Here is a 25,990-nt window from a genome sequence, read left to right as displayed (position 1 = left end):
GATCTTTAGGGGACAAAATCTTAGGAACTCTAGAAAAAGCACGGATACTAATGTAACTCAGTAATTAAAAACAGATGTTTAGTTTAGCTGACATTTTACACTCGTGTATAGTCACTTTTTTAACTGCTCAAAAGAAATACAACTCAAACATCTATCATTCCCTGACACAAATACAAAATGTGAACTTTGTTTTATTAGGAATTAAAATAGCCCGATATCATCACATAACCTTCACCTAGAGCTGGACAATATATTTATATTACATCAAAATTGTGATATGAGAAGAGAAATGTCTTAGATTTTGGAAATAAATCTTATATGGCATAAGTGGTGTCTTTTCCTGGTTTTAAAGGCTGAATTGCAGTACAGTCATGTCTTTTTCTGAATTTTCCAGACTGTTGTCACTATTCTATTATTTGCTTTTACCCATTTAATCATCACATTGGAGCTCGAAAGTTTGGGCACCCCAGGTAAAAATGTGTGATAATGTGCATAAAGAAGCCAAAGGCCTCAAATGACAGATTATACATTTGTCTAATATGTCACAAAAGTTAGATGTTATTTCCATCATTTACACTTTCATAATAACAAAAAACTAAAATATTTCAAGGGATTTTAGGAAGGGATTTTAACTGCTATTTGTCCGATTTAAAGACTTATTTTGTACAGAACACACGTTGTGTGGCTGATAGTGACGTTTAGAAGTCAGAGAGACTAAATCCGTTCAGATCGCTGATCATCTACAGTCTGTTGTTAATTAAAATCAGCAACAGATTGCATGTAGAACATATCAAGAGCTACTCTGTCATAATTAAAATAACTAGAGACTGTGTCATTCATTCATTAAATCGGAATCGCACCATAGTGTTTTTTTCACAACCTGTTCAGTCTGAAGGCTGCTGAAAATGGCTGAAAACTGTCCAACTTTACCGCAGCTTTTTGTCCCCGCCCCCTGCTGCTGCCGCCTGCTCTCGTCCACTTTACAGGCGAGGCGCAGTTAATCTTGAACGAGCCTAGTGTCATGGATTGTTCTCAAGCATCATCTGGAAAGACCAGATGATGTCAATCTTAAGGTGTTAAATGCCCAGACTCATCTGACCTTGCCCCAGCAATCAGCAACATGGGTTCTTCTAAGCAGTTGTCTAGAAAACTGAAACTGAAAATAGTTGATGCTCACAAAGCAGGAGAGGGCTATAAGAAGGTAGAAAGCGTTTTAAGATGCCAATATCCTCTGTTTGGAATGTAATTAAGAAATGGCCTTCATCAGGAACAGTGGAAGTTAAAGCAAGATCTGCAAGACCAAGAAAAATAGCAGACAGAACAGCTTGCAGGAGTGTGAGAAAAGCAAGTCAAAACCCACGTTTGACTTTTGTTTGAAGTTTGCCAATGAACATATAGACAAGCCTGATGCATTGTGGAAACAAGTTCTGTTGACCATTTAGGTTAAAATTGACATTTTTGGCTGGAATGAGCAAAAGTAAGTTTAGAGAAGAAAGGGAACAGAATTTAAGGAAAGAACCTCTTTCTAACTGTTAAGCATGGGGGGGATCAATCATGCTTTGGGGTTGTAGTGCAGCCAGTGGCACATGGAACATTTTACGAATAGAAGGAAAAATGGATTCAATAAAATTTCAGCAAATTTTGAACTCTAACTTGATGCCATCTATGAAAAAGCTGAAGTTAAAGAGAGGTCTATAGATAGACCTTAAAAGAACAGTGCGTGACAGACAGTCGAGAAATCGCAAAGAACTGGAAGACTTTTGTAAGGACGAATGGTTAAAGATACCTCAAACAAGAACTGAAAGACTCTTGGCTGGCTACTAGAAGTGTTTCCAAGCTGTAATAATTGCCAAAGAGGGCAGTACAAGGTATTAACTCTGCAGGGTGCTCAAACTTTTGCAGACGCCATTTTTTTGTTTTCTGTTATTTTGAACGTGTTAATGATGGAAATAAAATCTAACTTTTATTTGATGCCTTTTGGAGATTTTTCCATCTTTTCTTGGCTTCTTTATGCACAGTAATACTAATTTTTACCTGGGGTGCCCAAACTTTCGAGCCCCACTGTAAATTGACATTACTGATATTACAATCAATTACTGATAATCATTTATCAAAAATTTCATTGTGTAAATATTGTGTGAAAGCACCAATAGTCAACACTACAATATCGTGGTATTGATATTGAGGTATTTGGTCAAAAATATTGTTATATTTGATTTTCTCTATATTGCCCAGCCCTACCTTCACAATACCTAGAAATTGGCACGGTTTTAGTTCAGTTAGCCTAATAGCTGATGTGATTTGCATTGAGAGATGATCTTATGGAAAGTACCCCATGCCAATTATGACATATTGTGAGTGGCATGTGATGATGTGGAGCTATTTTAATTCTAAAGGCCAAGGGAACTTTATCAGGATGCATAGTATCCTGGAATTTATGAAATAACTGGCCTTTAATAATAAAAATCTGCCTCCCTCTATGGGAATTTAACATAGGGGTGTGTATACTAATGCCCCATGTATTTTAAGGAAGAACATTTATTTGTATATGAAACGTTTTTCATTCACAAAGAAAAATTGGAGTCCTTAAAGGGTGGACAAATTTTTACAGTTAAGGCATTAAGCTCCATTTCCCAAAGATGTTTTTTTTATTCCTCTTTTTAGTCAACTTTAGTATGGGTGTGTAAACTTATGCAAGCCACTGGACATATGTAAGGTACAAAACAGAATATAGCAAGGACCACAACAGACACATATCTAATTATATCCTCAATCTTCTCATTTTCAGCTCGGTCAGATCCTGCGAAGCCCCTTCATGAAGTTTGTGGCCCACGCTGTCTCCTTCACCATCTTCTTGGGTCTGCTTGTTGTCAACGCCTCTGACCGCTTTGAGGGTGTTAAAAACCTGCCCAATGAGACCATCACAGATCACCCTCGACAGGTGTTCAGGGTCAAGACCACCCAGTTTTCCTGGACTGAGATGTTGATCATGAAGTGGGTGTTGGGTGAGTTTTCTCGTCACACACTTGTTGCACACACACACACACACACACACACACACACACACACACACACCCCGGTTCGGTGTTTAAAATTCTGCACAGTTGTCGTCAATTAAAATGCAAATATATGTGGGATAGTCCTTGTTGAGGCAGATTCTCCAGCATTGTACTATGGCAACCACACTTTAAAGTACCTTTATTTGATGCCACTTTACATCCAGTCTATAGTCTGTTGTTTGCCTGTTTGGTTGTTTGTTTGTTTGTTTTTTTGCTTTTACTGTAGAAAACCGCTGCTGCTGTAACAAGGGAATTTCCCCACTGTGGGATGAATATAGTATTATATAATCTAATCTTATCTAATGATAAGAAATAACCTTAATGCAGCATATGAAAGTGTCAAGGCAAAAACTTTCCTGGTAGAAATTCTTCATACATTTTGTTTAATAAAATAAATTTAAAAAAGTGAAGTTACACACACAACTACTCCCCAATAAATTAGTGAAGTGAACACTTCACCTTTATGCCCCACTTTAACATGAGGCAGGATCAAAGATCATTTCAGCACCATACCAACCAAGTTGAGGAAAACTAAGTTTATGGCCACACAAAAATAATTTCTCTTTTATCTTACAAAGATCAAATAGAAGTTCCCTGGCTGGATGCAGCTCAGGTCCGACATATTGAGTCCTACTGATGAGCTGCAGGGATATTTGGAGGTGGTGCTGAGAAAATATTGGTGTGAGCAACGAGTTGTTGGTAGACAGATGAAAGTAAAGAGAGGGGTGGAGCGTACGGCCGACAAAAGACAGGCATGACAAAACTGATAGACGGGGGTGACAGAAAGACAAAGACAAGCTCAACAGACAAAAAGCCCATGGCAATATCCGTCAGACCTCAGCTGCTTCCCATCTGCTGATGTTCTTCCTTTCATCTATGCACACACACACACACACACACACACATTTAATAACATTATGGATGTGGTATGTTGGTGCACACATGGTTCTGTTTTTATTTGTTTCTGTGTAATGGTGCTTGTGGTGTGTCTGTGTGTCTGTGTGTCTGTGTGTGTGCAGTGAGTGGTAGAGCAGGGTAATTATAATTCCAGCAGCATGCTTTGAAGGTCCAGTAATTGTCAAGGGCCTTTTTCAGTAAGCAATGTTCTCCTTGTTTTGGCTCCAAATAGACAATGAGACAAAAGACAAGTGATTTGAATGATTCAGATTGAGTGAATGTGTGTGTGTGTGTGTGTGTGTGTGTGTGTGTATTTCCCATCTTTCCACCGTTTGTTCACGTGTTTGTTTGTCTGTCCTCCATCTTTAGGTATGATTTGGTTGGAATGTAAGGAGATCTGGAGTGATGGGCCCAGAGAGTACATCATGCACCTGTGGAACGTTCTGGACTTTGGCATGTTGTCCATCTTTGTGGCGTCCTACACAGCACGCTTCATGGCGTTCCTCAAGGCGTCCAAAGCCCAGCAGTATGTGGACATGCACGTACCAGATGAAGACCTTAGCAATGCTTCACTACCTGACGAAGTCGCCTACTTCACTTTCGGTAAGCATTTTCTCCAAAAATATGATGAACGGTTTAGAAGAGACAAGGAGATTTCTCTGGTGTTTACAGAGATTACTCGGAGTCAGAGTTCCAGTATGTGGCGCTCTTTTATTAGCTATTGTGATTGCCACTATTTGTGATAACTAGACAGTTATGTGTTGTTTGTTTTGTGTATGTTTAATCTGACAAGTATTGTTTCTGTTCCACAAAATGTCAAACCACTTAACTTTGTATCTATTATACAATTTCACAGCACATGATGAAATGTAAATGCTTTCATGCTCGAATCAATGTTGTGCTACATTAGTCCCTGATATGGTTTATCAGATGAGTATTTGCCTAAAAATGTCATGAATAACTAAAAAGCTGAGCTGTGACACTGGAAGATGAGAGCGTATTTGTCATTTAGATAAATATGTCATTGTTGCATACTTACCTCAAGATGTTCATATGCAACAAGTAAGAGCAGAGATACAAAGGAGCTACACCGGTAGGCGTAAACTCCACAGATGAGAAACACAGTTATTTTGTAAATTAAAAACAAAAAAATTGCAATGTATGTGAAGCTTAAAAAGATTAAAGAAAACCACCTCAGACAATCATTAACACTTACCTTCCCTACTCTCTCTGCCTCAATTAGAAACCTTTTTGAATATTAAATTGGGAACACAGATATCTCAGAAGACAGAAAATCACAGAAAATATAAACTTTTAGTTCACTTCCAGAACTCAAACTTCTCTTCAACATATTAAAACCTACTGCTGGCTGCTGGACTGTACACTATTTAGTGGCAAACTAAGGAAACTTTCATCAGTGCTGTCATCTGGTGGTCTGACTGTGTCATGACAAATCAGAAAATAGATGACAATGTCTTTACTGGAGTGTCACTGATTATCCCCTTAAGCTGTTCTCAATACGTCTCCATGTATGCACTGAAAAGTGCATACACTGTGTGTGATATATATATACTCATTTTCCTAGACAGTCTTAGTTTAACAGCAAATTAGTGTAATGTGATGTTTTTTTTCTCTGTTTGCAGTCTTTAATTCTCTTTGGTTTCTCATTTTTCTATCTAGCTCAATTATCCTCTCCGTCAACATGTCTGACTGTGCCTCTTTTACTGCCCCTCCCTGCTGCCTCTCTCTCTCTTTGTCCTTACGTCTCCTTGGACACATTATCCCTTTCTTCCTTCCCATCGCTTTCCACAATCTCATACTAAGTGCCTTTCCTCCTCAGGACGTCCTTACTGGATCTATCTTCTCACTGAACCTTCTCCTCCATCAAAACGCATGTTTGATAGCCAAGATTATACTTTTTAGGAATCTCTCTTAAACATTTAGGTCCCACTCTAACCAAAAGTCTGTTCTGTACATAACCAGGAAAAGAAAATGAGAAAACAGTTATGTGCAGCTGATGGCTCAGTTCCTCAAGCCAGAGGAATACAAGATTTTTACAATAGCCTTTTATGGCACAGTAAGAAATAGTGTGATAGTAAAACACCTTCAGAGCAATTGGTTCAGTCTTATATCGGAAGAAATATTTAAATTCTAAAACTACAAATGCAGCTGTTGATGATTATGATTGTTTATACATGTACTTCAACATTAATGTTGGAGCATGCCTGATGCATCTGGTTTTATTCAGTGTGAGCTGTGTAAAATCTAAACTGGGGACCTATTGTATTGTCCAAATTGGAAAATAACCAGTTCCCTCGAAATTAGACAATCAACCTCTGGTTTCTGCTGCAGCACATTCAGATGATACATTAACAGTTTACTGAGCCACTTCTCTTTTTCTTTCTTCTCCTTCAGCCAGGAACAAATGGCGCCCCTCAGACCCCCAGATCATCTCAGAAGGCCTGTACGCCATCGCTGTGGTGCTGAGCTTCTCGCGCATCGCGTACATCCTTCCAGCCAACGAGAGCTTTGGCCCACTGCAAATCTCTCTGGGACGCACAGTCAAAGATATCTTCAAGTTCATGGTCATCTTTATCATGGTGTTTGTGGCCTTCATGATTGGCATGTTCAACTTGTACTCGTACTACCTGGGAGCCAAGTACAACCCTGCCTTTACTACGTGAGTTATGCATGTTGCATGATAGCCCTACTGTGGTTGTTTTATTTATTATTGGAAAAATAGGAACAGGTGACCTGATTTATAACTCAACGTATGTACATGTGTACTTCATACATTTGGAGACATGTGTATGGCTTGTGGCTACATCATTATATCGTGTAACTTAATTCAATCTTATCAACAACAAAAAATTTCATGTCCAAAGTATCTGGAAATAGGGGTTTTCCCCGGCACCATGTTGTCTTTTCTGTAACGTAGAAGAAGTGAGGATCTTTTGGACAGTGTCTCAAACATTTTTGATGCCTGTCCCACTGTTTGGTAAGTTTTACTGAGACACGAGAACTTTCTCATCGTTGAATAAAGTGCCAGCCTACAGTCAATGGGTTTTATCGACCATTTCTAATCTAAAGCCAGATTTAAAGCCAAGAAGGAGGTTGACAGTGACATGATCAAACCCATATTACCAAGTGACAAATGTTAGCCATCTGTGTGTAACCACAGTTCAGCTAGTATGCAGACTTCACTGAACAATGATCCCTTTAAAGATAAGTTCATATTTATGAGTATGCGACGTGTACATTATCCTTCTCTTACTGGGCACAAAGCAATCTTTTCCGAGCACAATTACACTGTAAAAGAGGGGGAACTAAATCCAGAGTCCTTGTTCTGGCTTCAGCAGTCTAAGTTAGACAAATCAAGTGAACAGACTATTGTTGTATTTGATAATTGAATATTATCCAACCAAAAATGGGTGATGGCAACCCTCAGTACGCTGAATGCACTAAAGTGCTGCATTTAACTCAATTATCAGGTTCATCCATTTTAAATATGGTCAATTACACATTTTAACTGAGGAGTCATTTTGCACTTAAAGGCTGCCGTACTATAAAACCAATAGTACAGTGCCTTGAATATGTTCATTCACTTTCACATCCACATTAGCAACAAGAAATTCATTCGTTATTCTATGACTTTTACTTCCTCATTTTAACTTACAAGTTGTTGTGTCATATATCAATCTGCTTGTAAAACAATCAAATCGGCCAACAGTCGGCAAAAAGTCCCACATCCCATCAATCTGAATACCGATCCTTCTGCCTCCTTCCTTCATTTTAGCTTATCTATGCTGTGTCTGCGTGCTCATTCTTTCACATCAGCTGCAAACAGAGTGACGGTGGATCTTTCATTGTCTGATATACAGTATATAGGAAAGTAATCCATCTTGGGCTGATGATAGAATCTCTCAGCAAGCCTGTTTATCATCATTCACTTCAAAATGAGCACTCTCTGAGGTTGCTCTCTCTGTCGCATATCATTATTCCTCTTCTCAGAGGAATGTATAGATTTAAACAGATGACAGTTCACCATTTATGCTAAATCCAATAGATTTTAAATCCAATGAAGATTTCTAACCAGAGTGGAAAAGTCTATGTAATTGCATTTTTTTTCTAGTATTCTAAGGTTCACATTTCCTAGTTGCAAGAAAGCTTGGCCTAAATAAGTTACATGTAGCTCGGACTTTTTGGAAGTTTGGCAAAGAGTCATCATCCCACCAGGGTAGAGCAATAGACATGTTCAAAACCAAGCAGTACATTTAGTGGAGCAAGATGTTTCTGTCTTTTGCATTATTCACCTTACAGGTTTTTTATGTCAGTAATGAACACATAGTATGACTTGAATTCTTGCCCATAGATAACTTTGTATCAATAGGCTTTCCAACCATGATTCAATTGCTTCCAGGTGTCAACATCTGTCTCCTCATAAATTTAATCCTTGTGCTGTTGGCTTTTCTGATGTTGGTGGTTTGGAGTACTCCCAGTAAACCACACAGTAGTTTTTTGCATCACAGTTTGCTGCTTAGTACTTAGACCTACCTTTTTAGATATTTTAGTCCAGTTCTTTATCCATGATCCAATGGCCCTGACACACTAACCCGATAATTGTCCGTCGGACAGTCTGGCGTGGTTGTTGACTTGAGTCTGTTTGATGTGTTCTGTGTTGGAGGGGCCGGCAGCTTTCATTTTGGCCAACCTGAAATGCTCAGTCGGAAGGCGGGCACTGCCGGCAGTTGGACTCTAAGGACCAATCTGATTTGTGCTAACCCGGGAATGACGAGCAGAATGAGCGAGACTAGAGTCTCTCAAAATCTGATGAAAATCTGGTAGCCCTTTACATTCCACCACGGTAATAAGATGGAAAAATCTGTCAGCCTGTTTTTCTTATCTGGTTATACACCTGGATCAAATACCTGGTGCAATAACACATAATACCACGCTATGTTATGTTTGTGCAACCTCAACTGTTCATTTAAATATACCAGATGGAGGTGGCCTCTAGCTCACCCAGTAAGAGCATAAGCCCCATGTTGACCGAGTCCTGGAGTGGTCTGGGTTCAAATTCAATCCACAGCCCTTTGCTGCGTGTTGTCTCCCATCTCTCTCCCCCTTTCATGTCTATCCAGTGTCAATAAAGGGAAAAGCCCCCAAAAATTATCTTAAATATATTAATAATTTCCACTCTTTATTGATCCCCTATGCGGGACTTCCAATTTACACTCTATTGTTATTACAGACTGTTGTTGTTATATATACATATTATATCATATATACCAGATGTTTTACTGCCATTATACTCATCAATCCCATTTCTATCACCTGTACGTGAAGCCTGGGAGCAATTTCCAAGTGTAGGACCTGCTGAACATTCACCTTAGATGGAGTCACTGATCATAAACGGTTTGTGATTGGACTTGTAGTGTGAGGAGTCTACTTTCCCATGCTGTCTACCCTGCACCTCTGTGCTGTGCATATACAGTAGCTCCTCTGATCAGTCACAGCACAGGGGTCTTAGAGGCTGTGAGTTCTGCTTGGCTGCCCACATGGAGCCAAAGATCCTGGCAGCGTGATGAGCAGACAGACAGAGCAGTGAAATGAGACGGAGTTAACTTCCAGAAAAGCAGATAGACAGATAGAAACAGAGACTAATGGAGTTAAAATGGAGAGTTGGGAGGATTGTGGTCAGATCCAGAGAGTCAGACATAATTAAGACAGAAAAGACCCCGGGCCCTGGAGATAGAAGTGCCTTATCATCACCAAAAGAAAGGCCTTTCCATCATGAATGTATGATCTAGCTTTGTCACCTTATCACTTCCTCTCTCTGCTCTTGAGATCAACATCAAGGCTGATTTAAAAAATCAGCATTAACACAGCTGTGATAAAGATAGAAACTATTTGTGGTCTTTCTTAACAACCTTTGACTGCATTTCGGCCAGAAAATGTCCCTGCCACTAAATGAGCCAAACTAGTGATCCTCTCACAGTTTCTCAATTGCCTACTCTGGCAATGCAAGCTGCATCCAGATGGGTTTCCCGTGACAGACCCTTCTGTTGTTGTTATCAATCTTGCCACCAGGGGTCAGTCCGGCTCTAAATCTTAACCTGTCTGTATAATGGTTGAGAGCCATAGCCTGGACTGAGCTGTTCAGAGAGACACTATTTAATTGATTTATTTTTGTGTTGTTGTCTAATCAACGTTTTTGTCTCTTGATTTGACTGAAGTGTCTTATAGAATTTGCAGTGTGTGTCTCTCTGGTGTCAGTGCATGTTTATTTTTCTGTTCCACTCAATTCAAGGTGTGACTGCAGTATGGTTGGTAGGACTGTTGATAAAAGACTTGTCTATGTTGTGCACAAATTGTGAAGAACAACCTATCCATTTCTTTTCTCTGTCACAGAGTAGAGAACATGTGCTTGTGTGTGTGTGTGTGTGTGTGTGTGTGTGTGTGTGTGTGTGTGTGTGTGTGTGTGTGTGTGCGTGTGCGTGTGCGTGTGCGTGTGTTTGACTTTAGCTGTCTAACTGGGCATGTCTGATGAAGAGCAGAAGAGGGAAGGAAGATAAGGAGGGAGACAGGTGTAGGTAGTAATAATATCCCAGGAGGGGCCACTTGGGCTGGGCAACAGAGTGTGGGATGTGAGAAAAGGAGGGTGGGTTATGGTGGAGGAGTGATGCAGAGGATATCACTCACTCCCTCACGCACAGACTCACTTACAAAAGCTTAAACACTTGCAAATGCACTTTGTTGAGTGCCCACCCATTAATGAACAAATACATTTAGCAGAAAAACACACACAAGGGGCATGCACATTTACACATCCTCTCTCTCAATGTTTGTTTTTGCATCTGTTATAACAGATGCTTAGGTGGACATTCACACATTTACGTACAGATCAATTCACCCATACAATTATAAAGATTTCTATTTGGACAGCAGTGGTGGAGCAGTGGACCCGTCTATGTTCTAGTCAACATGCATATTAACACTGCACAGACAGACAGACCAAGTGGGAGAGGACAGGACAGTCGTAGGTGGAAGCCATGCCTATATTTTGGCTGAGTGAAAGGAAAGATACTGCGGGGTGTCAAGGACTTCATACTGATGCTTAAGTGAAACAGTGGAGATAATATGGAATAGATACAGCACACATAGGGGCAGCTCACAGCACTGCCACAAAGTAGCGAGATAAAGTCCATCGGGAGGAGGAGGACTGGGAAAAGGAAGGGAATGAGGGATAAAGAGATGTATATGCAGGGGAAGGTGTTTTTGGCTCGGCTGTTTTTCAGGCCAAATGTGGGAGACCAGCCAGGATGAACAGACAAAGGAAGAACAAGGGAAAAGGAATGAGAGAGGATGAGAGAAGGTCAGGCAGACTGAGCAACAGACAGAAGCACAGATGTAACCAGTAACCATTTGAAAAGGTGGGATCAATTCCGAAAAGAACTCCTACACAATATACATATTTTGTCAGCTGTTTTTTTCCAAACAGTTTTCATTACTTTTCACTTAACTCCTTTTTATGTACCATTATGTTCTGTATTACGTTATGCTGGTTTAAGTGATTGAGTTTATTTGGCAACATGGACCTTCTTTTCCTATCACTGAAACATGCACATCTTTGAATTAAATTGAAAGACAAAAACAAGACAGGAGGCATATGAGATTAAAGCCAAAGACAAAGCCATGTAATCCAATGTAACTGACAAAGAGACATGAGACAGAGAGGGAGAGAGAGAGAGAGAGAGAGAAAGGGCAGGGATGCAAACAGAAAAAAGAGAAGAGCGGAGTGGATAATGATGGTGTATTAAAAAGCAGAGATTAAGATGTAGGCTGCAATATGAGGTTTGAAATGAAGACTGAGAGAAACAAGAAAAAACTCTTTTGTGAGTTGTTGAGTCTAGAGTTAGAACGTGGTGACGTGACTGGGATCTGGGTAAGGGAGACTAAAAGAAGGATAAAAGGTGGCAAAGAGAGTGAGTGAGATGGTGGAGACAAAGCAAATGAAAGAGATAATGTATTACCTCTGAAGGCGGGGCAGAGGTGTCGTGTTCAGCCTTTACCAGTCAAGCACATCTGAATGTCAAAATGAGGAGTGGAGGTACAAATCCCAATTAAGGCGAGACCGACCGAGAGAAAAGAGAAAAGAATACGTGCGTGTGGTGTGACCAACATGGGCTCTTAAATGTCTATGCCCGACCAGTAGCTTTTGAGTTTTTGCCTATGTTCAGAACATTTCAATATAGTCTTCCATTATAATGACAAATGAAGTGCAACATTCAGTTCCCCCTCTTGGTGAGATGTAAGATGCAGTCTTTGTGTTGAAATCCATTCCTTTAGTTGAGCTAAGAGGCTGAAGAGCGGGGAGATCATCCTACATACAGTATGTTCATGGAAACGCTTCTGTTCTGTCTATTAGGCCATCACATGAAGAATTAACTAACTATAGCTACGTTGATATTTCATAGAAGTCCGGGAGAAAAAACAGGCTTCTAATTTCTTGTCTGTTGCCCTCAACTTTGTCAGGTAAAATGAGAACTTTCACCAGCAGATTTGATCAGCTGTAGCTAGCGAGCTAATAAAGTTAACGTTAGCTCAATGAGTTGGTTAAAAACCATTCCCTTAATTCTTCAATGTTACCAGTTAAAGCCCCATAAAAAGGGCTACATACCTCATGATGTGCTATATCACTGAGGCTAAATCTGCATGTCCAAGACAAAAAGTATGGGATCCATATAATACATGATAATAAAGTTAAAGTATTTGTGATTGAAGTCCCAGTACTATAACCACAATAAGGAAAAATGTAAGATCAGACTATTTGTTTTTAAATTGACGTGGTTACTTAGCTTACATACTCTGAGCAAGACAAAGTAGTATTTTCAAACATTGTGTCTGTTTTAACGTTTTAGTGGAAGAGGCTTTGTGGACTTTGAATTGAATTTGGTAAATATAACGTTTGTCCTATAATATTACGGTTAATGGGCTTGGCTGGGGTTGCTGTATTGTGAACTTCCCTATATCCATGTGTTCTTGGTTTTGGAAATGCTAATAAAGACTACCTGTTTTGGGGAAACCTTATTGTAGCCCCATGCACACTGCTTCAGCATGTATAGAAATCCTTGACTAGTTATGGTAACTAAGCTATGACTGGACTATTGCTAATCAAGGGACAACACAGACTAACAGAGAGATAGGGAGTGAGGGAGCCGGCCGATTTAAAAAACAAAGTTGACGTTGTTCTTGTTTTAATATCAAAAGACTCTTGAATGCTCGTCTTGTGGTGTTATATTCCCCACTTAATAATATTTCTCTCACAATTTGCCTGAAGATGCAAAACAAAAGAGCCTCATTTTGTATCCTGCTGCCTGTCACACAAATATACACACACTCATAAACAGACATACCCATGAGACATCAGATTTCATTCTGTATCACACACACACACGGAGAGGAGAGGGAAGAGAGGTTTGGTTTTCAAAGTCCCTTTATTGGACCATTTTTAGATTACAGAAAATCAGCATTATAAACCAAAATAAACTAAACAAAATTTGAAAACAATCAAAAAACGGACCAGCAACTTTCCATCCTCCCCCACAGAGCATAATACTCCCCTTACAGCCCACAAACGACTGTAAACCAGCTAATTGGAGAGGAGAGGAGCTCGAGAAGGAGAAAATTAATATCTTGCTAATGACTAAAGGGCAGAAGGAGAGAGAATAAGCAGAATGCTGGGTTGTTCACAAAGTCTACATTTACACTCAGCCGTTGTGAGAATCTTGCTGTAGATTAAGCAAAGAGGAGAAATATATGTGAGTGGAAAAATAATGGGAAGAAAAGAAAAGTATAAATCGTACAAATAGAATGAGTGAATGAATCAGAAATAGCTTAAAGCTGTTGGAATATGGAAAGGGCCTGAGAGGAGGGAGGAAGGGTGATGGTTAGAATGATATAAAAGCAAGTGCAATGGGAATATAATGAGAGAATGAGTGAGCGAGATAATGAACCAGAGGCAGAGAAGATAGTGAGAGAGAGAGGAGCTAAGACAGCGATAGAGACAAACTTAAAGTGAAAAGCAAGAGAGCCATAGAGCATGTCTCTGGGGGGAAGAGGGTGATTTAGCCCTGTTGGTGATTGGGTTTGGACTGCTCTGAGGTGACTCACCAGTCCCCTGTGTGTGTGTGTGTGTGTGTGTGTGTGTGTGTGTTTGTGTGTGTTTGTGTGTGTGGGTTTGTGTGCATGTAAAGCCATTGTGCTACATGCATCCCATTGGGAGCTGTCACTCTTAATAACAGAAAATAACACTGTCCATCTCTGTCTCCAGATGCCCACTGTCCCTGCTGATTTACTGCCTGTTGTACAATGATGTTAAAACACAAACACACACACACACACAGACACACACACACACACACACACACACACACACACACACACAGTTTGAAATGAAATAATCTCATTCTTACGTTGTTAGAAAGTCTCCCATTATCCAGAGCATCAAGCGTCCCATATATCTCAGTTACAAGTTATTGCATAATACACAGATGACCAGTACCTGAGCTGACATTAGCAAAATATAAAATTCAAATTTATCAACGTTTATCTCCGAGGATACATTTTACATTTTTCATTATTGCACTTCCTCCCAGAGAGGCATCTCCCGCACATTTCAGTGAATCAAATAAGCAGAAAACAAGGTGGGCAAAATTTAGATGATGGTGCACAGCAGCACCAGCTGCTCCTGCATTAACATTATCGAGGAGGGAAGAAGAACCTCTACTAATGTATATACTTAAAGGGTTCATTTGCAACAATAAATAATGTTGGTTTTGTTGGTTTATTCATTACTGCCTGAGCAGTGACAGCGGCAAAGGCCCTATTGAAACTGAAGAATTTATTATTATTTCTCCAGCAAATGATGCCGGAGGAAACATACTGAAAACATACTGAAGAACTCACCAAAATTGGCAGTTGAATCAGGTCTGGTGAAAATGTAGGTATTTTACGAGTTTCAGGAATAGGCAGACAAAAATGGTTCGCTAGCGCTCCCTACAAAATTAAACATTGCTACGTATTAAACATGACGTACAAAAAAGCTCATTGAAGCCATACCCTAAACCCAACAGGAAGTCTACCATTTTGTTTTGAATGTTCAAAATTAGTGTGATTTTGGCCATTTCCACATGTCGTACTTTAACAAACTCCTCTTAGAGATTTCATCCGATCAACTTCAAATTTGGTCTGTGCCATCTTAAGACCTTAGAAAATAAAAGTTATTAAAAGGGGCCCGTCCAATGCTGCTTGCATATTTAATTCATTTATTTTTATTTTTTGTTTTTGAATAAACTCTTTACTTTTCTCCATATTCTATCTATATTGTGGATAGAAGTGAAGAAGTGGAATGCATGTAGAGTACATTATCACATGGGGGATGGTGCTGTATGGACTCTCAGTAACGCTGCCAACACATAAATGTCATACACATTTTTGGAACTTTGTATTAAACTACCAATCCACCCACGCGAACAGATGAACAGCGTGTATAAATTGCCAACTACGGTTTGAGTGTGTAAGTTTAAGTGTGTGTGTGTGCGCGTGTGTGTGTGTGTGTGTGTGCGCGCGCCTGGAACAAAGCCCTTCATTATCATCTACACTCAATTTTTTTTGGTAACATCAAAATGTAAATGGAGTGAGCATTTCACACGGGTAGGAAGGATATCTGGAAGACAGAATAATTTGATTTAAAAGATAATTGGGAAATATTGTAATAGAACCCAGATAATTGCCCTCTTTTTATTTTGTTTCATATTTCAAAGCCCCAGTAAATCATTTGTAACTTATAAGAGAGGCTCCAGATATATGACCAGACATTTTTTAAAGAGAAAAGACTCAAAATAACAGGTTTTAAAGGCAAGGCCACCAAAACCACTTTCCTCAGCTCTCCTGATTGCACGATAGACTGGTGAACGCATATGATATGATTAGTGAGTGAGAAGACGGTATTGTCGATATAAGCCTTTGGTCACTGCTCGTCTCACAGCAGTGGTCTGTCTGGTGTCTAGGCAGTCTATTGTAGCAACACAAAGAAGAACTTCTACAGTATTAATGCTTGTGAACGTGTTTACACATGCCTCCAGTGTGCAAGGTCACTGTAATGTGTTTGAACTTATAATAGTAGTAGTGTAATATGCATCCATGTTGACAGAGATGCTTATTTCTCAAAGTAGTTCAAATGTCATTCGGGTTCTAAAGAAAAATCCTTTCTATGGTTATATGTTGTCGCTGCATGTTTCTCTGGTCAGAAACTTAATGTACCTATTAGTCTCAGTTTAAAACACGTATGTTGGAGCTGTTAAATAAACCAATGCCATTGTGCACTTATTGGCATTTTCCCTGTACTTGTTTTCAATTGTACTTTTTTGACAATAATTGATTGAACACATTATGTATGTGACCAATTCCTGTTTTGGAAAATGAACTCATATCCTGATCCTCATAAAAGTTTTCTAAGTTTGTCCGACAACTTCATGTTCATGTAGGATCCTTTGGTGCAGTGACTGAAAACGTATGTTTTTGAAAGCCTTTAAGTCTATGATGCTCTTCTGTGGTTTTGTAATATGGACTCATAGATTAATCATAGCAAGAGTGTTTTTGTATGTTCAATGTTCAGCACATGCTGTAGTACAAAGCTGTGTGCATAACCTTACATGTCCAAATGATCAACGTGCAGGTTGGCAGTGATCCTAGGCGTAATATCATCTGTCATGTTAGCCGTTAAGCAGATATACAATGTGAATACAATTTAACATGGAGAAATAAATTTGATGTCTTTTCCATATGAAAGCATGTTTAAAGTTTATTAGAAAAAAAATATTTCAGGGGTGTCAGAGGTTAAAAACTATAAATATGTGTTAGTATGTAGTGACCAATAATCATGTCATTAAACTCTACCTGGTGGAAGCACTTAATGGGTTTATGATGTTTGTAGTTTTCCTAGAAAGCAATGTGATTTTCAAGGAAATGTGTTGGATAAAGGCCATCATACTTGTAGATGTTTTACAGCTGAGTTAAGTCTGATTTATTTATACATAAGTGGCTTCAATTTATTTATTTGTGCCTTGGTGTGCGTGTTGATCTTTTTAAAAATGAGAGGTTCACGGCAGGCTATGGTGTAAGCTCCGGCGTAGGGTATATATCATCTGTAACACACCCACAGCGCTGATTTAACGCAGAAACATAAATTGGCTTTTAGAGAGAGAGAACATACAGATATCTAGTTTTACTGGTTAGTTATTGTGTGTGTGTGTGTGTGTGTGTGTGCGTGCGTGTGTGTGAGTGTGAGGGGAGAAGCTGTGCCTGTGTGTGTTTTGTCTCTGTCTCTAGATGCATGCACGGTTGTGTTTTTACCTAGCCGTCTGATTGGCAATGAAATTGTGTCTCTTTGAAATAAGTTAAGTTGGGAGAAGCCAGGAGCTTATAGATCTTCTCTACCTACAGCCGTCTTCCACCTCAAACAAGGCAGCGGGTTCTTCCTCCCTACTGAGCCCCTCCTATGTCATCTCAAGCCCATGCTTGCCACTCATGCAATATTTAACGACAGATGTATACCTGGAAGTCAATGTTGACAAGTCTTGCAGCTTTATGTTTTATCTTGGGTCAGTGTGAGCCTTCAGGCTGAGCTGAGATTTGACAGTGGGCCTCAGGAAAAAGCAAAAAAAAATTGCAGTTCTAATTGTCAGGAGGAAAGGAACAACTTTACGAAATTCAAGCACAAGAACTGCAGGCTGGTGTCTCTACAATGAACAGTCTTAGAAATTGTATTCACAATAAAACTCAAATTAGATTGAAAATAGGGAATTTGACAACCATGAAAACATGTCTTTTGAAGGAGTTCAATGAACTCTGGTTTGAAATGTTTCTTAATTTACATGTTTAGATACAGCCTTGACACCCCCCACAAAGGCTACACACACATTTGATTTTAAGTTACAAAGGGAAAAACAAGCCGTTATTACTGCCGCATTAACTGCATGTTTCAGTGTTTTTTGTACAGGTTAACTCAGGACATGCTACAGGCTTAATGAACTGACTTCTAAAAACTAAATGATCTCTCAAATGCTAAAGTTGAGTAATATCTTGCTTTTTTTCGGTTTTGCAGAAGCCAATTGTGTTTATATGTACATGTACAAGTATGTGCAGTGCATGTGTGTAATTGAAGCTGTATATGTGTGTATTTGTGTGTGTGAGAGAGATAAATGGGATAATCTCGACATGACTCATCAGTTATTTCATCAGTGCCACCTCACAAACCACACAACATTAGAGTGCATTTTTTGTGTGGTTGTGTTTGCGCGCGCGTGTGTGTGTGTGTGTGTGTGTATGCGTGCGTGCGTGCCAGAACAATTAGCTGCTAACACAGTGGGCTTGTGTGTTTTCACTGTCATGTACCTATCTTACTGTCTCATCTTCTCTCTCGTTCCTTGCAGGGTGGAGGAAAGTTTTAAAACTCTTTTCTGGTCGATCTTTGGCCTGTCTGAAGTGATCTCAGTGGTGCTGAAGTACGACCATAAGTTCATAGAGAACATCGGCTACGTGCTGTACGGAGTCTATAATGTCACGATGGTGGTTGTGCTTCTCAACATGCTCATTGCTATGATCAACAGCTCGTACCAGGAGATAGAGGTACACAAATAAGACGGTCAAAATAGAAAGGGTGTGATATTGTCAACAAGTCAATACAGATTGTTGTTTGATTACCTTTGAGCCTGCAGGAGTATAACAGAGTGAGTTGAAAATACCATAAGCCTTAAAAAAATCAATACAATGGCAACAAGTGAAAACAGAGAATACTAAGCAGAAGGATCAGTCTCACTGTGAAGTTGTCACAAAAAAATAAATAGACCAAATAGAACTAGAAGAATTAATAAAAGTAAATAAGCACGTAAGTAGTGTTTTTGTCCAAGGTTTTTCCAATCTGATGGATTTTTGTAAGTCTTCACCAGCCCTGCTTATTTCACCTACTCTCTGTCTGTCTCTGCAGGAGGATGCCGACGTGGAGTGGAAGTTTGCCCGAGCCAAGTTGTGGCTCTCCTACTTTGACGAGGGCCGCACCCTGCCCGCCCCCTTCAACCTGGTTCCCAGCCCAAAGTCCTTCTACTACCTGGTCCTCCGCATCAAGTCCTGCCTGATACACCTCTGCAAGGCCAACAGCCGTCGCCATAACAATGAGCTAGAGCTGGGCATGCTCAACTCACAGGCAAAGGTTAGTGTCATGACCAATTGCATGCACAAACAAAGTAGTAATTTGTTATTTTACATACTACCCTGTAGCCCTGTACCTTGTAACAGGCAGAGGTGAAAAGAGTACAAGAATATTGTACTTAAGTAAAACAACCGTTACGGTAGAGAAATACATTTACCTAAAGTAAAAGTACTCATGTACAAATTTCCTTAAGTAAAGAGTAGGTCGGTTAAAACCCTCCCTAACTCCCTATCAAGGATTGGACATCTAAACAAAATCACTCTAATGAAAAGCAAGTATTGCGTGCAGAAAATCGCATAGGCAGGCCATTTCACACAGAATCTGTCTTAGCGCTGGCCTTGTCTGCAGGCTGTTTCCTGTCTGGGTCCTCAGCTCAAATGGCTCACCCCAGTGCCTCAGCGAAGCTATTAATCTACCTGCGTCTGCTCAAATGCCTTGGCAGGTTTCCGATGGGGACAAGATGGGTTACACCCCCCCGCCTCTTTGAGGTCCTGAAATTCTCTGCCGCTTTGACAGTTTAACAGCAGAGCCAAGCAAGTGCAGTAAACGATCAATATATAAGCTCAAACTTGACCACGGTGCGTTGTTGAGAATGTCAAGTGAGATTTGAAGAAGAGAGTGTAGTCTTTCTGATTGGAAGTTCTTTTGGGCCATGTTTCTCATGGGATTTCCACCATTTTTGAAAAGAGAAAGAAGGTGTGTTTAATATGTGTGCGTGTGTGCATGTGTGTGCTTGCTTGCAATTGTTGATGCGCAGGCTCTTTAATGAATGCTTTTCATATTTTCACAGTAGTTGGAACAATTAATAGCTTGCCAAATGCAGCACGAGCCAACAGAGCAGGTTACTGAAGGGGACTGGATCACAAAATACACAACAAAGAAATTTGAGCATTGTCAGCTGGGCTTTGGTGAAGCTCTGCATAATAGATGTGTTCCTTGCATTCACATGAAGCTGAAACAGTACTTGCCTTCTTGTTTTCTAGTTCAATAAAGCAGTAATTAGATAAAAACATCAATTTTCTTCTCTATTAAATGTCATATAATTTGTATCTGTAGAAGGAATTCTCTGTTGTACAAAGTTATAAAAATTGACTGGGCATTTTTTTCTTTCGGAGAGCACAAGGTGAGTTTCCCTGCTAAATTAAGAAAAATATTAAACATATAGTATAAAATCACACAAATTAATTAATTAATTAGCCTGTCTTTACTTTGATTCCTCTGTTTATAAATAACACCTACTCTTGTTAAGAGCCTAATTAAAGTAGTAGCCTAATAAAGATGTTTTTTTCTGTAATAACTTACATTAATTTAGTAATTAATCTGTTAATTTAGTGCAGACACATTCAATATTTTTTTTTTAAGATTATTTTTTCAGGGTTTTTTCCCTTTGTTAGATAGAGACAGTGGATAGTCATGTGAAAGGGGGAGAGAGAGAGAGATCAGGGGATGACACGCAGCAGGCTGGATTTGAACCCGGGCCGCTGCAGGACTCAGCCAACATGGGGCGAGCGCACTTACTCAGTGAGCTATAGGCCGCCCCAACATTCATTATTTTTATCATTTTATACGTATATACAGTAGGCATATGTTGAATATTCATAATTTAATTCATAAAAGAGAAATTGGACGATCTTTAAAGTTGTAGTCCATAAGACTGAGTTAGGTTGTTTCTAGTGGCAGCTTTGGTGGTAAAATGTAATTACAGGTGCACCTCTGGGACCTCATCTCCCAGAGTTCCTTTTGCAAACAAACAGTGTCGATTGGAAGCTCTCACCTGCACGATGCGGAAAGAGGCCTTCACATGCTCCAGTCCACACTGATAGCAGTTTAGTCAAAGATGAGGTGAGAGTTAATACATCTATGAAGATAAGAGCTGTGTGGGTGAACACACAGCCGTGGAGATGATGGAGAGGAGGGAGTGGCTAGCTAACGTGGCTAATCAGGTTTACGAGGTCAACAGTGCCACCTCCACCAACGGGATACTGTTGTCCGTTTTAGCACGTTAGCCCCGTACCTTTAGCAGTCAAACAAGTGGAGCCTCCAGCCAGTGCACTCCCAGCCCGGGTAACATTAGTGCACTTAGCTGAGCACCATCTAACCAATGTGACACAAACACCCTACTAGTCACTACGGACAAATGTAATATAAACCTTAGCTGATGAAGTGGGGGCCGAAAAAGAGCGGGCAGCATCAGTTTCTGACCTAAGTGCGGCACCTCACATTGCTAACAGTATTAGCTGACAACACATCTAAACCAACCTGAGCATCAGAATGTGCAGGACAAAAACACAGCCTGAAATCCCAAGGTGGGTGAGCAGGTTATTCTCTAGAAAAAAATTTGCATGTTGTAAATTATTCATCCGAGTATTATTTTGAGATATCTCCATGCCACTGCAGCTTCAGTGGATATAGAGTAGCAGCTAGTTGCATGTGTCCACTGCAGTGTGTTTTGACACTGCAGTGCTGAAATGACACACAAGCTAAAAAGCAAGGTCATGGACCAGAAAGGTATTTAGAAATGAGCTGATATGAGATTCATTTTGGTCAAGTGATGCGGTCGATACTCTTTGAATACTAAGCCCTGCCTTTCATTGTGGTTTCGTGTTGCTCCTTCCCTTTTTAAATGTTTCTATTATAGAAGACCACTCAACCGTGAAATGTGACATTAATACTGGACTGTTGTCTGTATCTGACTGTTGTAACAGGATGAACACTTCAGGACTTATCCGCGCCCAGGAGAAGAGTTCATCCCCAAAAAATCTATAAAACACCCGACCAGATACCAGGTAAGACAGAGAGCGAAGGCAAAATGAGACAAAGCAGAACCAGCGAATCTCTCCAAAGAGAACAAGCAAAAGGGGAGAAAAAAAAAAAATACAAAATGTGAGAGACACACATTCAGTCTGAAGAACATAGAACACAACAAAAGTGGGGGTGGCTAGAGGATGATAAGATATGACAGGAGAAGAGATGGAGAGAGATAGTGAGATGGGTGGAACAGGTAACGAAAGACTGGTATGAAAGACAGAGGTAAAGAATAGTGAGGGAGGTAGGGAGATGAGCTAGAGACAACAGCGAGTAAATCATTTGAAAGGGCATCAGCTGAAAGGAAGACAGAATTGGAACAAGTGATTGGGAATGGAAGGACAGAGGAGGAATGGCAAAAGTAAGTGAAAGCAACTGAGCAAGAAAATGCCTCTAATGAGCTGTTGGAGAGAGCTCGAAAGCAGGCACTCGGTTAATGAGCTCAAAGTATCACGCTGAGGAGGGATGAGTCTGCCCTTCACTTTTTCCCCAAGGAAAATCTAGCTTCCTTCACTGGTCGACTGCGCTTTTTGTCTCAACACTCCCAGTTTATGTGTTTGTTTGTTCATTTCAACATCCAGTACACAAACACACAAGATCACACACGTGCCAAGCACGTACTGCATGTGTGTACCGGTATGTGTGTTGACAGGTATAGACTTGTGTCGAGAGTGCATGCAGAGATTGAGCCTTGGCAGTAGATCCAGGACATCCCTGTTGGCTACAGATCAATACTCGACATTTCACACTACGTCTTTGAGAAACAGTGCTGTTCTCTTCTGTTATGCGTTGTCACATCACCTCATCACCTTTCTTTCTATTTAATCTACTCCTTTCCCCTCCTCCGCATAGAAAATCATGAAGCGCCTGATCAAGCGGTACGTGCTCAAGGCTCAAGTGGACAGAGAGAGCGATGAAGTCAATGAAGGTAAAGATTCTCTCTTCATTGAGTTACACTCTCATTGTGTCATTATTTGCTCACGGCTTGTATGTGTGCAATGAGTGTAACAGACTGTGAGTGAGCAACAGGAGGTATGAGTTAGTCTGTGTAAGAGGTATAAAATCCATGAAATATACATGATTCTATTGTATGTATTGTGCGACGGCACATGCTCACACATGTCAACTTTAGCACAGTTTTGTGGCGGCCTGCATATGTGGCCTGACTGTTGTGTCTGTGTGTGACCATGTCGTAGGCGAGCTGAAGGAGATCAAGCAAGACATTTCCAGCCTCCGTTATGAGCTCCTGGAGGAGAAATCTGACGCCGCTGGAGAGCTGGCTGTGCTCATCCAACAACTTGGCGACAAGTTTGGCAAGAACACCATGAGACACTGACAGGACTTGCAAGAAGGAGAGATAGAGAGGGAAGAAAGGAGGGATGAAGAGGTGAAAGAGTGAGGAGGTGGGGGCAGAGAGCCGGGTCAGGGAAGGTATTTTTAAGACCGTGATAGGGAAAGGGGAAAAAAACAAGGAAAGTGGGATGTTTATGAGATAGACAGGGGAGAAAGTGGAGGAAAACACATGAGAGAAACAAACTGGGCACAGAGGGAAAATTTGCTAACTTAAAGCAAGAGGCAAGTGTTTGGTATATGCAAGGACCAATTAGGGATAAGGAAGATAGCTGTGACTGCAAGGGTCAGAGGTGAAGTCCATTCACAGGGTGGGTCTTTGTGTTGACAGTTGAATACTTATTAAGGGCAACGTCTTCAGGGAGTGAGAGAAGAGAGGAAGATGCAGGCTCGTAGGCTGGGTGGGAGATAGAGGATGGTGAACACAAGAACCAGGTGATATGAAGAGGCACCACGGGGCAGAAGACTGAGGGAGCACAGCGACAAGGGCCCCCATATTCACCGCCAAGAGACATTAGTGTATCACCAACTCGGAAGAGAAGAAGGGAAACCCAGAGAAAGGCAGGAGGGTGATGGATTGGGGGGGGGTAAGAAAGAAGGTATCTGGGGAAAAAAAACCTGCCACTGTTATTCACACCACAAAGTCTGGCTTTGCTTCTGTGTTCTTTGTTAACTCTGTCAGGGCAAGCACAGTGATGCCTGTCGAGATTATGTACACCCCTTTATACACCAGGCTATCTAATTAAAGCATTTCCATCCATAATGCACAACTTGTGATCAGGAAAAAGCGGAGAAACAGTGTAGGATATATGCACTCATTTGAAAGTCACTAAAGCTCCCTCCAAAAATGCAGTCAGTGACCTTTGTATGTCTCCATAACACACAGTTTGTTGTATAGACAGTTAGTATTGCAGCTCCATGTGAACTGTCGCCATGAGATCTTTTGTTAGTAGAAATCAGATTTCCAGAGTTCCAAAAAAAAGTGCTGATAACATTACTCCAAACAGCATGTGTTTTACCTCACTCAGAATTATTTCAAATACAATACACTGAGTAATCACATGCTTCCAGAAAGCATGCATTAGCAAATACAGACAGGAAAAACAAATGTCACATGATGCCTCTCCCACTTTGTTTATAGTTGAGGACTCATGCATATTGGAACAACTTCAAGACAAGAACAATGATAGATATGTCCTAGAAAACTCTTGTGGATTATCTCCTTTCATTGTGCCTTTGCAGCACTATTTTCTAAAATATTAACCAAAGAGTGACATGACCCAGAGGAGTTGTGTTTACAGCTGTAAAGTGCAGGAGGTCAGTGCTCATGAGAATCACATGAAGGCAGAAAAACTCTGATAGCTTTAAGGCAACCAGATGTTTGTGAGGTGAGAAAATGTGGGAGATACAGAGATATGGGATTTTAGATTTCTGGAACATGTAATTATTTGGATTGTGCTGCAGAAGCTGTGTGGAGTAATGTTATGCTCTTGTTCTTCTTTTGGAAACTCATTTAACAGATGGCTGCACTACTGTAGCTAACTGGCTGCGTTACACTTCCCCAGTCATTCGACTCACATGGGTGATAGTTGCAATGTTGCTTTAACTTTAGTTATAGAGAAATGTCATCGCAATATTAATGTTTGATAAAGTGCAAATGCTGCCCAATTGCAATCTTTTTATTTCTTTTTTTATTGTGAAGTGAAAAACTGTATCTACAAAAAAACACTACACAGATGTAGTATCTGTCCATCAAGGAACAGCAGCTTTTTGGGGGATTTTGATAACAAAAACAGTAACCTTCAGCCCAGTATTTATACTCTGTCTAATCCCTAAACCAGAAGGCATTCAGGATCCAGCAAATTCGTAGGAGATTAATATTTTTCTAGTTAGAATGCTTCAGTAATTTTAAAAATTCAGTTTCTTACTCGATGGCTTGACATTTTTTCCCCACCACTTTTGGGAAACAGCAACATCCAATGTTCACATAACTCCACATATATATGTTGTTATATAAAAACATCATACAGTTTGGGTATTTTACATATTTATTAATCAATTATTTAATTAACAGACTGAATGGATTTTGCTGTGGATTCAAATAATTAGAATATACAGTTACACTTTACTTGACATAACAGATACTCACATGATACTGTCCTGAACGTGTCATAAACATTACAAACCAGTCATAAATGTTAAAAACATAATGCTTCTTTCTAGTAAGTGTCATTCAGTTTTTTTGTCAAGACAATTTAGGTTTAGGGTTCATGTGTCATGACTGTGTCATGACAGTGTCATGTCCCTCTTATGTAGATCCCTTCAAGTAAAGTGTTAACTAGTATATCGTACAATCACTTCCATCCCTTTTAACCCAATTGGATAACATCCAAACAACAACACCATGGTTTTGTTCTTTGTTTATTGTGTGAATGCTATCAAATGTCAATACTCCATACTGCACATATTAACACATTTAGGGCTGTCATTAGACATTATTTGTTTTGGTGGAATAAACAAATCAGACCTTGTTCATGTTAACATTATTAACCACTGTACCTTCAACTTGCCAGACTGTAAGATGAGTCACTGCCATAACAAATGAGTC

General features: G+C 40.1%; 1 protein-coding gene and 1 long non-coding RNA gene across 2 annotated transcripts in view; one reads left to right on the top strand and one right to left on the bottom strand.

Annotated features, from left to right (window-relative positions):
* LOC117951473 overlaps positions 1 to 10,973 on the bottom strand; it is a 33,421-nt gene extending 22,448 nt beyond the window's left edge. The window contains exon 1 of the long non-coding RNA XR_004658191.1: positions 10,964 to 10,973. This is a non-coding gene — a long non-coding RNA (uncharacterized LOC117951473). The remainder of the gene's footprint in view (positions 1 to 10,963) is intronic.
* The window catches only part of LOC117951446 (short transient receptor potential channel 7-like), a 49,947-nt gene extending 24,897 nt beyond the window's left edge, over positions 1 to 25,050 (top strand). The window contains exons 5-12 of the mRNA XM_034883134.1: positions 2,789 to 3,005; positions 4,326 to 4,559; positions 6,372 to 6,636; positions 18,452 to 18,647; positions 19,006 to 19,227; positions 21,933 to 22,013; positions 22,885 to 22,960; positions 23,229 to 25,050. Of these exons, the coding sequence (XP_034739025.1) occupies positions 2,789 to 3,005; positions 4,326 to 4,559; positions 6,372 to 6,636; positions 18,452 to 18,647; positions 19,006 to 19,227; positions 21,933 to 22,013; positions 22,885 to 22,960; positions 23,229 to 23,368 (1,431 nt within the window). The 3' untranslated portion in view covers positions 23,369 to 25,050. The remainder of the gene's footprint in view (positions 1 to 2,788; positions 3,006 to 4,325; positions 4,560 to 6,371; positions 6,637 to 18,451; positions 18,648 to 19,005; positions 19,228 to 21,932; positions 22,014 to 22,884; positions 22,961 to 23,228) is intronic.
* The last annotated feature ends 940 nt before the right edge of the window (positions 25,051 to 25,990 follow it).

Source organism: Etheostoma cragini, chromosome 10 (genome assembly GCF_013103735.1).
Source record: "Etheostoma cragini isolate CJK2018 chromosome 10, CSU_Ecrag_1.0, whole genome shotgun sequence".
NCBI lineage: Eukaryota > Metazoa > Chordata > Actinopteri > Perciformes > Percidae > Etheostoma > Etheostoma cragini.
Note: the sequence above shows the minus strand (reverse complement) of the source record. Positions and strands in the feature narration are given on the sequence as shown.